The sequence below is a fragment of the Meles meles genome, chromosome 9 (genome assembly GCF_922984935.1).
Source record: "Meles meles chromosome 9, mMelMel3.1 paternal haplotype, whole genome shotgun sequence".
Taxonomy (NCBI): Eukaryota; Metazoa; Chordata; class Mammalia; order Carnivora; family Mustelidae; genus Meles; species Meles meles.
This window is the reverse complement of record NC_060074.1, coordinates 73,866,834-73,880,142: the sequence shown is the minus strand read 5'-3', so window position 1 is coordinate 73,880,142 and position 13,309 is coordinate 73,866,834. Positions and strand designations below refer to the sequence as shown.

The following is a 13,309-nucleotide window of genomic DNA, read 5'->3' as shown; positions in this document are numbered from 1 at the left end:
GTGCTGAGGAAGCTGAGACTTCCTTAGGTCAGCCACCAGTTCAAAGTCTGGTGGTGGGGGTTCAATCTGGAGTAATTCTGGGAGTGACAGAGGCAAATAGTGACAACAGGAAAAGACTATTTGGAGCTCAGAAACTCACTCAAATTAGTCTAAGCTGAAATGGAAATTGATTGGCTTAAGAAACTAGTGAGCTGAGAGGCACAGCTGGCTGGGTGGCAGAGCTAGAGCCAAGGGATTCAAAGGATACCATAAGATATGTCCCCTTTTTCCGCCTCCTACATATCTTTTGGCATCATTCTCAATCAGCCTTTCCTCACACGTGCTGGCAGCTCTAAGGTCACATGTTTGTTATAGGTATTACCACACCAAAAGAAACATGAAAAGGAAAACCTCATTTCTAGCAGTCCCAGGTAAAACCTAGAGAGAGCTCTGATTGCCTTACCTTGAGCCACAGCCCCATTCCTACACCAGTCACCGGGGCACTCTTGTTGGTCAGGCCTGAATTACTATGCCTACTCAAAGCACATGGAATGGATTCTATTATCAGAGGAACAGTAAAGGGACAGTGTATAGCCTCTGCTGTCTCTTACAGTTCATTTATAACCCACTATCATAAAAAGTTAACTCATAATTCCCCAGTGCAAGGGATCAACTAGAATTCTTTGACATCTGCATAGTTCGACAGAAAACAGAGACCTATAACATGACATCAATTCTCTCAATTAGGAATTGCACACAGCTTGACGGAGATCTGAAATCACAATAGCTTAAACAAAGTAGGTTTCTTTTTCTCTCTGCTTCACAATAGTCCAGAGAAGTCCACTCTAGACTGCTATGATATAGTAGTTCCATAGCCATCAGAGACCCAGTCCCTGTTTATCTTTCCTTAGCACATGGCTCCCATACTCAAAGTTGCCTCATAGTCACAAAGTGGCCACTATAGCTCCAGCCATCATGTTAATAATTCAGCACCAATAAAGAGTAGGACCAAGAGCAAAAGAATATACCTCCCAGCTGAATTAACCCCCATTTAAGAGTTTTCTCAGAAACTCTTCCTCATGAATTCTGCTTATAGTTCCCCGACCATTCCTGATACATATTGGGAAGGCAACTAGCAATCTCTGTTAGAAATACCAGAGTCTTGGCAGAGTAAATGACCCTGTCCCCAAATGGGGCAGAAGTCATAATGCTAGAGCCCTTTGAACTCCACTGCAGTCTAGCCTGGGGAGAACCCAAGAGTACACAGTCCCTGGCCTAGTTATATGTGTAACGTTTGTAAACGATAATTATTAACTTTCTGACTTGAGCAAATTACACACTAAAGATTTATTTTAAAACTGGTGTCTTTAATGTGTAAAAACATTTATTCACAGAAGTCTTGGCTTGCTTCTGTGTTCACCATTAGTGTCTGATTATTTGTTTTTCGAAGCAAGTTTTTAAAACTGCTGGAAGCCTCCTATGGTAGTTAATACATTATCTTAAGCAATTTAATGCAAATTAATTTTTACACAACCTTGAGTTTCAAAGGCCGTTGAACTGGGAAGAGAAGGAGTGAGGTTGAGGAGGAATCTGCTTGCTGCCTTCCATCTGGACCCCACAGCCAGCTCCATCTGCTCTCACATGTAGTAACTAACACTTTGGTGACTCCCCTGCCAAACACACCATGTGGAGTTCAGCTTTTCTCTTTCTTTCTTTCTTTTTTTTTTTTACTTAGGAAAATACTAGAAAGATGCATAGAAAGATGAGGATTTCAGGTTTTCTAGAAAACTTAATGGGATTATTTGGGCATTTCAAAATTCTGCTTTTGTACCCTAACCCAAGTTTTCCTTTGGGTTTTATGGGTTTTTTTCCTATTCTGTTTTATTTTGGATTCCATTCTCTTTTAATACCGTGATTCTCCTTTTCTGGTAGAGTCTTCTAGCACGTTTATATCAAATGGGAGCCACTGAAAGGCTTAGGGTAGAGAAGGGCGGGCTGGAATCTGTGGCTACAATGTGGATGGCTAATTGGATGGGGGAAGGGGAAGGCAGGCATCTTGATATGAGAGGAACAGGTTAGAGCAGTTGGGAATCTGACCGTCATCTAAACCAGGGTTGGAGACACGGCAAGACACTGACATGCAAAGATACCTTAGAAGCAGGATTAATAGGACCTGGTGATAAGTTTGATTTTTGGGGGCAGGGGGCTGAGGGAGATGTCACGGATGGCTCATAGATTTCTGGGCTCAACAGTTGTGTGGAGGGGATAATGTTCAGTTCCCCACGAGAGTAAACTGAAGAGGAAGGTTTGGAGGAAGGTGATGAGTTCAGGACAAGCAGTTCACTACCTCTGGCCTTCGCAGAAGAGTGGAAGGCTGGTGAGCCAAATATGCTCCTTAGCCAACAGCACCGCTGTTGGCTGCCACCGCTGCCGTGTGGCATGGAAAATTCAGGACTATGTCAGCTTGAACCTCTGGGAACCAAGAAACGTAGCTGTTCAACAATGTAAAAGTTTGGATTTCCTCCCACAATTGGCCCCTTCCTTCTGAAGGTGCATACCCTCAGGAGAAGCTGTCTTTGTTCCTCAGAGATGCTCTGGCCAGTCCTGTGAACCCAAAAGAATCTCAGGGCCTGCCACCACTTGCACGCACTCCTGCCCCTCCCGGTGAAGCTCTGTGCAGAGATGACACCAGCTGGTCACACATCGGTGATTTCCCATTTCAAGGTACCAACCCTCAAATGGGCTTTTTGACATTTTCCACTCAGAAAGTAAATAATCCTGGTAGTAAAGTGATCGTATCTTCATAACAGGGATATTGCCTCAAACAGTTGAGATGGGCTCCAAGTCTGATTTTATATTTTATAAAAAAAATTGATATTAAAGAAATACTTTATTTTTTATTTTTTTTTTAATTTATTTGTTTGAGAGAGAGAGCGGGAGAGCACAAGCAGCGGGAGGGGCAGAGGGAGAAGCAGACTCCTGGCTGAACAAGGAGCCTGACACGGGACTCGATCCCCGGGTCCTGGGATCAAGACCTGATCGAGAGGCAGACACTTAACCCACTGAACCACTCAGGAACCCCGAAGAAATACTTTAAATTCATTCTTTTCCACCATGTATTGTACCTCTTAGTTTCTGATTATTTCTCTTGGGTAAGGTGGGAATGAGGGAAGACAGAAAATACTAAATATTATTGCCAGCACTCTGGAATTATATAATTCAACCATAGGAAGTGAAAACCGTCTTCTCTCTTTGGCCTTTTAAAAAAATAAATGAATAGCCAGCTCAGATAACTCCCTCAAAGTTTTTTTTGTTTGTTTGGTTGGTTTTTTTTAAGATTTTATTTATTTATTTGACAGAGAGACACACAGCGAGAGAGGGAACACAAGCAGGGGGAGTGGGTGAGGGAGAAGCAGGCTTCCCGCTGAGCAGTGAGCGGATGCGGAGCTCAATCCCAGGACCCTGGGATCATGACCTGAGCTGAAGGCAGACACTTAACAACTTAGCCACCTAGGCTCCCCAACTCCCTCAAAGTTTTGAAAAGATATTAATGACAGAGTTGGACATTTTCAAGTTCAAAGACAAATGTGGTTTTAATTTGCTGGTGCTCCTTTACGCCCCCTTCCAACAACAGAATAGAGGAGTAATGAGTCTTTCTAAGAATATGGCTTTCTCTTTATCTCTTTGTCCCACATCTGCCCCATCTATGGAGCAGTTGAGTTCTAAGAAGTAACTGCGGTCAGCTAATAAGCACACACCAGGTCAGATGACAGTCTATGTGGACCACGATGGCAGAGGGAAATCAGGGCCAGAATCTGAGTCCTAGCAGCTTGGTAAGCTGATTTAAAAAAACATGGTCTCAGGAATAATGGTAATAGGAGGGAATACTATATTCATTTCCCAGGAGGGTCATTCTGGGATTGTTTTTACAGCAGCATTCTGCAGCAGGTCAGAACGTCCTGACCCCACTCTCAGCTACCGGCAGCTGTCTTAGCCTCACCCCTTCTTCCTGCCCCTGCTCTGGGGGCAGAGGAGAGGAAAGGTTCTTGTTCCCCAGGGCCGCTACAGTAGGAGCTACAGACATAAAGATGACAGGCTCTGGGGCGCCTGGGTGGCTTAGTGGGTTAAAGCCTCTGCCTTTCGCTCAGGTCATGATCCCAGGGTCCTGGGATCGAGCCCCACATCGGGCTCTCTGCTTGGCAGGGAGCCTGCTTCCTCCTCTCTCTCTCTCTGCCTGCCTCTCTCCCTACTTGTGATCTCTATCTGTCAAATAAATAAATAAAATCTTTAAAAAAAAAAAAAGATGACAGGCTCTATTTCCACTCTCCGTAGGAGCTCACAGGATAGTCCCCAAAACAGAGCTGTTTAAAACCACTGATAAGGGACTTCCACTGCTGGCCGTGAGAGAGTGATGGGGGGAAAGCATGAAACAACAGTCTACAGACAGTGGACACAGGCAGCATGCAGTACAATAGCGTGATTCCTTAGAGAGGGGAACGAATGAAGTGAGGCCTGCCATTGTCTTCGCTGGCTGCTGGAGACAACTTCCAGGCTGCGGCACAGGGAGGGAAACCGAGGCAGAGCCCTGCCCTCTTACGGAGCTGGGGAGACAGAGCCCGTGATCTGGGGAGGCCAAGGAGGTTGGAGTTCCCCGGAAAGAGGACCAGAGAATCTACCAGAGAGGGAGAGGGAGAGAGCTCCAGAGATCTGCAGAGCCATCTTGAGTGCTCTTCGCCGCGTGCATGTGGGGAGGGTGCTAAGGCTGAGGGGGAGAGAAAAAAACAGCAAAAAGGAACAAGTAGAACAATGCTCAGAGCTCACACAGGCTGGGGAGCAGTCCATGCTCCCACCAGCCAGAACGTGAGAGAAAACCCTGGAAATGGATGAGGTACCGGCTACAGTTCTCAGAAGATTATTGTCTCAGTAGTGGCCCCAGATTAACCCTAACCTAAAGGCTGCTCTGGACCAACCTAGCAAAGCTTAAAAGTGAGCCTCAAAAGGACCAGATTATTTCCAAGTCACCTAACCACATTCCAGAACAAAACTGAAAAATGTTTAAAGAAGTGCAAAAATAAATAAATAGATTAAATAAAAATCCAGTACACAACAGCATAAAATCCACAATGGCTGATATCCAGTCAAGAATTACCAGGCATGCAAGGAAGCAAGAAAACTTGGCCCATAATAATGAGAAAAAAAAAATCAATCAATACGGACTCAGAAACGATACAGATCATGGAATCGATAGAGAAGGACATTAAGACATTTATTATGTTTTATATGTGCAGAAGGGTGGAGAAAAGATCAAGCATGATAAGCAGAGTGATGGAAGATACAAAAAAAAAACAAATCAAACTTCTAGAAGTGAAAATTACAGTTTTTCAGAGGAAAATGAGAATAGATGGGATTCACAGCAGATTAAGCTCTGCAGAAGAAATCTCAGTGTTGTAGCAATAGAAAATTAGAATTCGGTCCCTCTCCTCTCTGTACACTCCAAGTGCTAATTTCTACACAGTACATTTGGGCTCACTCAAGCATCATAGTAATGTTGTTCCACAAAGTTTTTTGGGTTTTTTTTGTTTTTTTTTTTTGTTCCACAAAGTTTTGATTTCCCTCCATCTCTGAGAGAAATCTCCAAAATGTTAGTGGAAATCAACCTAATTAAACACACACACACACATATAATAATGTATTGTATGTATGCATAATACATGTCATACACATATTATTTATGTGTATATATTTTCTATATGTGCTTACATATGAAGAAAAGGTTTCTTGCAGGATACCCAAGAAATTGGTAACTTTGGTTGCCTCTAGGGAAAGAAACCAAGTGTCTGAGGCAGGGATGAAGGGAGATATTACATTGTACCCTTTTTACCCTTTATATACATTGGACTATGGGAATGTATTACTTATTCAAAGCATAAATAAAATGTGGAATGAACTGTACCTGGCTGGTCAGAAGGGGACTCAACAACAGAGTGAATGGAATCAGGAAGCAAGGAGGTCCCTCAGCCACTGGGATGACTGGATGCCCAGGTCTATGGTCCGGAGTGGACAAGGGTCCAAGGTGCTGTCTGCGGTGGGCCAGGGGGAGCTTGCATGAGCTTGGGAACCCCCGCATGAGCCAGACAGTTGCCCCAAGGGACAGTAAGTAGAACATCCAAAGTTGGGGTTTTAGGTCAACGCTGACCTACACTTGGAGCAGCACATGAGTCATCAGTCCTACGGTGCTCAAGCAGATTCCAGCTCAAAGGGCCATTAGGTAGAAGTAACAAGGATACAAATTTCAGTTCAGTCTAAGGAATACGCTAAAATCAGAACCATCTGTAAGGTAGTGAGTTCACCGTCTCTGGGCATGTGTAAACACTAAGAGTCACAGAGGAGATTCAGCATCCCAGGGCAGATCGCACCAAGTATCTAACCTTTAGAGTCCCTTTGCATCTGTATGGAGAGCGACTAGACAGGTGTTAATTGTCCCCTCTCTCTGGCGAAGTGAAGGACAAGTCAGACAGGACTTGCAAACGAGTAGCACTTGCACAGAACTCATCAGGCATCACTCACTGTTGAGAAGTTTTTAGGACTATCCAAGTTTTTCTGAATAGTAGGAGCAATTCCCTTACTGATGGCACAGGATGGGACTTTTGCTACCTTAGCCTAGACCAGCACCAACCAGGGGAAAACGATATTCTACTATAACAATTCCATGTTTAATTGAAGAGACTGTGAAAGAGAAGGACTTCTGAGAAATATGTTCTGCTCCCCCCAACCTGGAATTTTTTTTTTTTTTATTCACCACAAAGGTAGCAAGAAAGAGAACAAAGAGCTAGATAAAGGAAAGAAATCTCCATTTGGGGCTAAGCCAAATAAACTTAAATGGTTTAAGGAATAAATTGGTGGAGTAATTCGAATCATGGGCAGGTGCTATGAATGTAATTTAGTAAATGCTCGGGAACCTGCCAAGGAAGAGAAAAATGTGTTGTTTTTGAGATCATTTCCCAGCAGCTTCATAAAAGAAAACTGATTACAGGAATTTAATAAGTAAAACAGAGCCAGAAATATAGTAATCAAATGAGTTTTTAATTACATTTCAGGCAGAAAAAAATTCCAATTTGTGCTCCTGGGATTAAAAAAAAATAAGTTCTAGAGAAATGCTTTTGTAGCAGGAAAATAACATAAACACTAATTTCCATAGGAATTATAGTAGTCAGTTTAATTAAAAGGCTTGATCAGAGTGAAGAGGAGCCAGTGCCAAACTATACTAAATAAAACCGTGGCATTCGTTGCTACCCCCACGCTATTGTCCAAATAAAAACACTGTGCATCGAGTAGAAAGCAATAACCTGCATTTTTTTCACAAAAATAAAGGGGATTTTGATCACTACCTGAGTTATTATGTCACTATGTTTTATTTTCATATGGAATGGCTTATAAATCTAATTTAGAATTGAATGGTGGCTGGTGTGATAAAGACCGCTTTCAAGAGAGAGAATATGCTCCGTTTAAGAGACATCCGTGTGAAAAAAAAAAGAGAGAGAGAGAAACATTCGTGTGAAGGGACCCCATTTCAGCCAGGTTGGAGGGCTCACGGCTCAGTAGGATCCCTGGTTACTTCTGGGCTTTTCAACAGCCACTTAACTAACTAACATCCAGTTGCATTTAACTCCTATCCTGGAGTCAGGGCTATCTGAAGAGATAGATCAGGTCTAATTGTTGATTTGCAATCGTGTTAGGGAGGGACACCCTCTACATGAAGGGCTAGTCTTTCCTCCTTTGGGAGGCTTTACTGTGACCACCCCCCACCCCACACATCCTGCTTGAAGAAGGCTGTTCTGAAGGTTTGCTGACGTTGCAGTGGCTTTGTTTCCCTCGGGACAGATGGGACACACCCGCAAGGTGTCTCCATGGAGCGAGGGGATCATCTGTGGCCACAGCATGAAGACCCAAGGCATTGGACAGGAACACTCCCTTTCCACGGGCGAACACCCCCACAGCTCCACGATCCTTGTTTTATTCATTGCTTTGTTCCATGACAGAGGCCATCCATGTTTTGTAAAGCTGGAAGTTTATACCATTAGGGAGTAGGGGACACTTTTTTTTTTTTTTATAACAAAATTGAGTAAAGGAGAAAATATTTAGGAAAGTCTCCTGCAAGTAGGACCCTGAATCCTCGGTTGGCCTCCAGCCTCAGCCTGTGTGTCCTCTTCCCTCCTCCCCTCTGCGGCACCCGGCCCTCACCTCCCCATTCCTGTCTCCCTTCTTGCGCATCCATCTCCATGTTCACATCCACATCTGTACATTTAGCGCAGCTCCCAGATCCTCAGCGTGAAAAATGAGCACCTTCTCTTCTTTCAGGATGTTACCTGGCCTTTCTTATTCAGGTGAGTCCACCCAGAACCATCCATGGTGAAGCAAATGGAGGGTATACCTTGGTCAAAACTGAAGTTCATGGTCTATTGAGATCTGGAGGTCTCCGTGGCAGGCAACAATAGACATATTAGTAATGTGTGAGCTGGGTATTTTGTGTCTTGCCTTGTCTGGGTTCTATTAATGTAACACAGTGGTGTCACGTGCATATTTGCTTCTTGTAAATAGCTCTTGTTTACCAAAATAATTACCACCTCTCATTTCTTACAGCCAGTTTCCATTGTCCTCAACAGTGAAAGCTGGAAAGTCATGTCAGTGACTCGGGTTCTTCTCCTCCACCTGTTTTTTGTTTTCTTTCAGGCATTGGTGAAGGTCAATGTGAAACTGAAGCCGATGCTGGATTCCGTGGCCGCGAACAGAAGAAAGTGGGAAGAGCTGCACCAGAAAAGGCTGCTGGCGGCTGCCTCTCCCTCCTCCTCCAGCCTCATGCTGGCCGCAGGGGAAGACAGAAACTAACCGTCCAGCTTCGCTGCCATGGCAAAATGACTGTGTCCTGACGGGCCGGCTTTGTCCAGTCCACAGCATCCCTTTGTTGCTTTTTGCTCCGGCGGACACAGAATCTCAATTTGTGCGGGGGAAGCTCGCCTGGGCTTTTACCTTGAAGTGCGGTCAGCAGAGGAGAGCACAATGGGAGGGATGGAGCAGCAGGTGGGGAGGGAGAGCCGCCGGGGGCCCTCAGCTTTCCCTGGGAGCATCCAGGGGCTGAGGCTGAGACGGAGCTGCTGGGCAGAGGAGCCAGCACCTGAGCACAGCCAGCTGTGGTCCTCCCAGCCCAGGGAGCCCGGAGCAGTGAGGACACCCTTAGCGCTGCTTCACTTCCTAGCTCACCCTTCATTGGTTACAGGCTAAGCAAGGCCTGCCTTTGCATCCTCTCCTGAGCCCTCTTTTGTCCCGAGAACCCCACTTTGTATTCTGTAGCGGTATCTTATTTTTATCCTAAAGCTTCTTAATGATGGATCAGAGCCTTTAGAATTGCCTAAGAGATAAACTCTATAATTGCCTCCTTAAGAGATAAACTATAGTATCCTTACAAATACCAATCATTTCTAGTTTTCCCCTCAAAAGGCCCATAGTGGGGAGACAACAGATGTGTTCGTGTCACTGGTGTTTACACAACATTCATAGCACTGCATTGGGATCGCAGTCACCGTTTTCAGTCTTTTAAAACCAAACCTTCGTTGTAGACCAAGACTTCTCCCAGAAGGATTGGGGTAATAGACTTTAATTAAAGGAGGGATGAAAGGAAGTCCATAGCTGGATTTACCACAAGTAACATATGAATACTTAGGAACTATTCCCAATAGCAGAGACATTTTATGGACATAGAAACACGGAAAATGATCAGTGACTACCCTGAGTTCTCTTAGGGTATTTCTGTATACTATGTCAGGTTCCCACCAAAACCAACCTAAAGCCAAATGCAGTGGTCCCCAGTTTTTGATTTTTCCTTAAGTGTAAGAAATAATGCTTGAAAACTGAAGAGATTACAGTCTGGTCAGAAGACAAATATTATCTAGGAAACTAAGTTTATAATTAAAATAAATGATATTAAATCGATGCAATGACCACAAAACTCCTTTGCTCCCCATTTTACCCAAGAGATTGAGGACATGGTTTGGTTCATCCAAAGAACACTGGACTAGAAGCTAGACTTCCTACCCTGGCTTTGGCAGGATTGATTGGGTGACTGTTGACAAGTCACCTAACTTCTCCCAGCCTGTTTCATTTGTCAAATAAGATTACATTAGGAAAAGATTTTCAGACATATTTTAACCTCAGAACTCTTTGTGCAAATAAATCTTACGAGGAATGCCCAAGATATAAAATATTTAATAGCTGAAATTCTCTGTTTGAAGCCAGGTTGGGGGAACCAGAACCCCTGTAAATTCTCCTCTCTTTGATTACACACGATGTGGTCCATAAAGGAGCTCTGAGGAGTTGGAAGATTCCCTGGACTAGATGTACCTTGAAGTCCGTTCCAGCTCTGGAAAATCCTAAGTTCACCATTTTTGTTCTTGTTGTTGCTGGTCAATATCAGTTACGAACTTGACTCCTCAAGTATTAAAGAAATAGGGGCTGTGTTCCTCAAAGAGCACGGTTTCCCCCGAGAGAACACAACAGATATTCCGACAATGTTTAAAGAATGGGTAAATGAAGGTACCAAAAACGGGAGGGAAGAGCAGGTATCAATGGAGAAGATGTAAGATTCTTTTTTTTTAAGATCTTACTTATTTATTTGACAGAGAGATAGATCACAAGTAGGCAGAGAGGCAGGCAGAGAGAGGGGGAAGCAGGCTCCCCGCTGAGCAGAGAGCCCGATGCGAGAGAGCTCGATGCAGGGCTCGATGCGGGGCTCTATCCCAGGACCCCAAGATCACGACCTGAACCAAAGGCAGAGGCTTAACCCGCTAAGCCACCCAGGCGCCTCAATGTAAGATTCTTTATGGCAAGAATTAAAGTAACAGAAAATTATAAACCAGGCCAGGGGGTGGGGGGTGGGAAATGAAGACGAGGACGAGAAGCAAAAGACACCCCAATAAGAAAAGATGCCAAGGCAGCTGGTAGGAGGACCACCAAAGGCAAAGTAAACGTCAATCCAAACAAAGAAAAATGGCGCTTCTAACCACCCCCCACCCAAATGAGGTTGCAGAATCCTGCCATCAATTGCTTAGAAGAGAGAGACACTGGAGGGGGGTTTGGCCAAAGAGAGAAGGAGGGAGTGGGAGCCTGAACAATAAGGTTCCTAGCTCGCCTTCACAGCTGCCTCTGCAGGAAAGGCTGGGGGAATGGGGGAGAAAATGAGTGCAGGGGAAATTGCCTCTGCAGAGCAGGTAAGAGGACATTGTTCAGATTTATGGATTTTATTAAGCCAGTTTTCTAAATCACTCTGCTATAAAGGAAAATAGCTTCTGCCACGCTGTCTCGCCTCCTTCAGGTGAGGAACAAAGCGGGGGGCGGAGTTGGGGGCAGACCCTGGTCGGGCGGCTGCGGGCTGCCGCTCAGAAGCACTGCAGGTGTTTTCAGCTATTGCCACATCGTGTTTATAACACAAGCGGGAATTGAAAATCAGTCCGCGTGAGGCAGAGACAAACCCACATCTGTTATCATCCCCAACAATAAATAAATAAATAGCCCCGACAGACGGATGCCAGTCTATCTAGAGCAAAATTTTAAAGCATGTGCTTTATGATAAAACTAGACCCAGGGTCCGACAGAGACTGCAGGCGGCTGGGGGTACTGTGGCCGACCCGAACGTTGATGCTACATATTGCTAAGGGGAACATAATTTATTGCACAAACCCTACGGCTTCCACGAAGGTTGAGCTTTCCTCTCATTTTCTTGCCTTTTTATTGGCTTCACTGCACGGTTGCCAATAGCAACAGCCACTGGTAGCAAGGGGAGTTCAACACCATCGCAATCTGCCATACACTGGAGCCCTGACAATGTCAACCATCAATCAAGTAGCTGTTTGTAATTGCCTCCATCTATTTTTCCTGTCTCGAAGTATCTTTCCTATTGTGGGTCAAAATTCGGGAACTGCTGACTAATGCCATGGGTCTGTTCCTCAGAGACCATGAAGCAGTGGAAAAGGACAGCAACGCCCTCCCTGTGCAACCCCCCAGGGTTGGAGGTTGAACACTTGCAAGTTGGAGATATTTTTAATCCCTTTTCTAAATAATGCATAATTTTCCAAGACTGTGAGGTATGTGTGGTTATCTATATACTCTGCTTTTCTGCAAAACACAGAAATTCTCTCAGTCTGTATTATCAGTGTTTATTTCCTACTGGAGGAAGGCATTTGAAATGTGAGCCTTCTTATAAAACCTTCAACTGACCAGATGATGTTCACTTCCTTCAGTCTCTCGGCCATGGTTGTGATGACTTCATCCTGCTTTCTCTGCCTGATGTATTTTTTCAGACACGATATTTATTTTCTTATTAGTCAAAATATACATAATACACGTCCAGCCTATCATGTAGTTTGTGATCCTGGCGGGGGTGGGGGGGGGGCAGCGTGCAAACTCAAAAGGGCACCAGGCAAAGCTCAGCTGACGGGGACCCTCATCCCCTTGGCCACCAGCTGGACTCTCCAGGTCCTGGGTTTCCCACCTGCAAAATAAAAGTGCTGGCTCTTATTCAGTTCATTTCTACACCAGAGGACCATGCTGTATTTTTTTAAATGTTTTCCGCATAGTAGTCTTACTTACTCTTCTCAAATAAAATAGGAACAAACCTAGAGGGGTCATCTTCTAAAGACAAAATAAAAAGTTACATCCATGGGATAGATATAAAATACCCTTACCACAGATACATCAGAGCCTGCCTCCAGTGATCCTGAACGCTATGGTCATCGGTACAATTTCTTTAAAAATATACCCTTTTACTTCGTAGAGGACAATTTTAGATTATCTCATATCTAGATGTCCTGTAAATGGCAGTCACTTTAATTTAGAAGGCAATTTATTAAGTGAGTCAGATGAAATTAAAATTGCATGTGTTTCTTATTTCTAAGATCTGAGAGGTCTCTACATTTCCAGGTATTTTATATTTGTATACACACCAGGTTGTGTGAGAAATAATCTTTAAAATTTTGTTAGCATCATAATATTATCTAATATTAACGCTACAGGAATTCAGTTGCTTTTATCATGTATTGAGATTTATCATACTTTATCCACTTACCTTAGGTCATTAAACAGAGTCTGCTCAATTTACTTTGCGGTACAATTATTTTAAAATCCATTTCTCCTGCGGACTCTTAATGAATTGCGGAAAAAATATAGTCTTGGTCCCAGAAATAGTGTGAAACAACTCCCTTCGAGCAGGACAGAAATCTAAACATACTGGGGAAGATTTAAATCTAAAGAAAAATGTCTGGGCTGGAAAAAAAAAATCTCA

The 13,309-nt window shown here is 44.0% G+C and overlaps 1 protein-coding gene across 1 annotated transcript in view; it reads left to right on the top strand.

Moving 5' to 3' along the window:
- PDE11A (phosphodiesterase 11A) overlaps nt 1-10,172 on the top strand; it is a 380,104-nt gene extending 369,932 nt beyond the window's left edge. Inside the window, exon 20 of the mRNA XM_046018850.1 lies at nt 8,710-10,172. Coding sequence (XP_045874806.1) covers nt 8,710-8,865 — 156 coding nt within the window. The 3' untranslated portion in view covers nt 8,866-10,172. The remainder of the gene's footprint in view (nt 1-8,709) is intronic.
- Nucleotides 10,173-13,309: the final 3,137 nt, after the last annotated feature.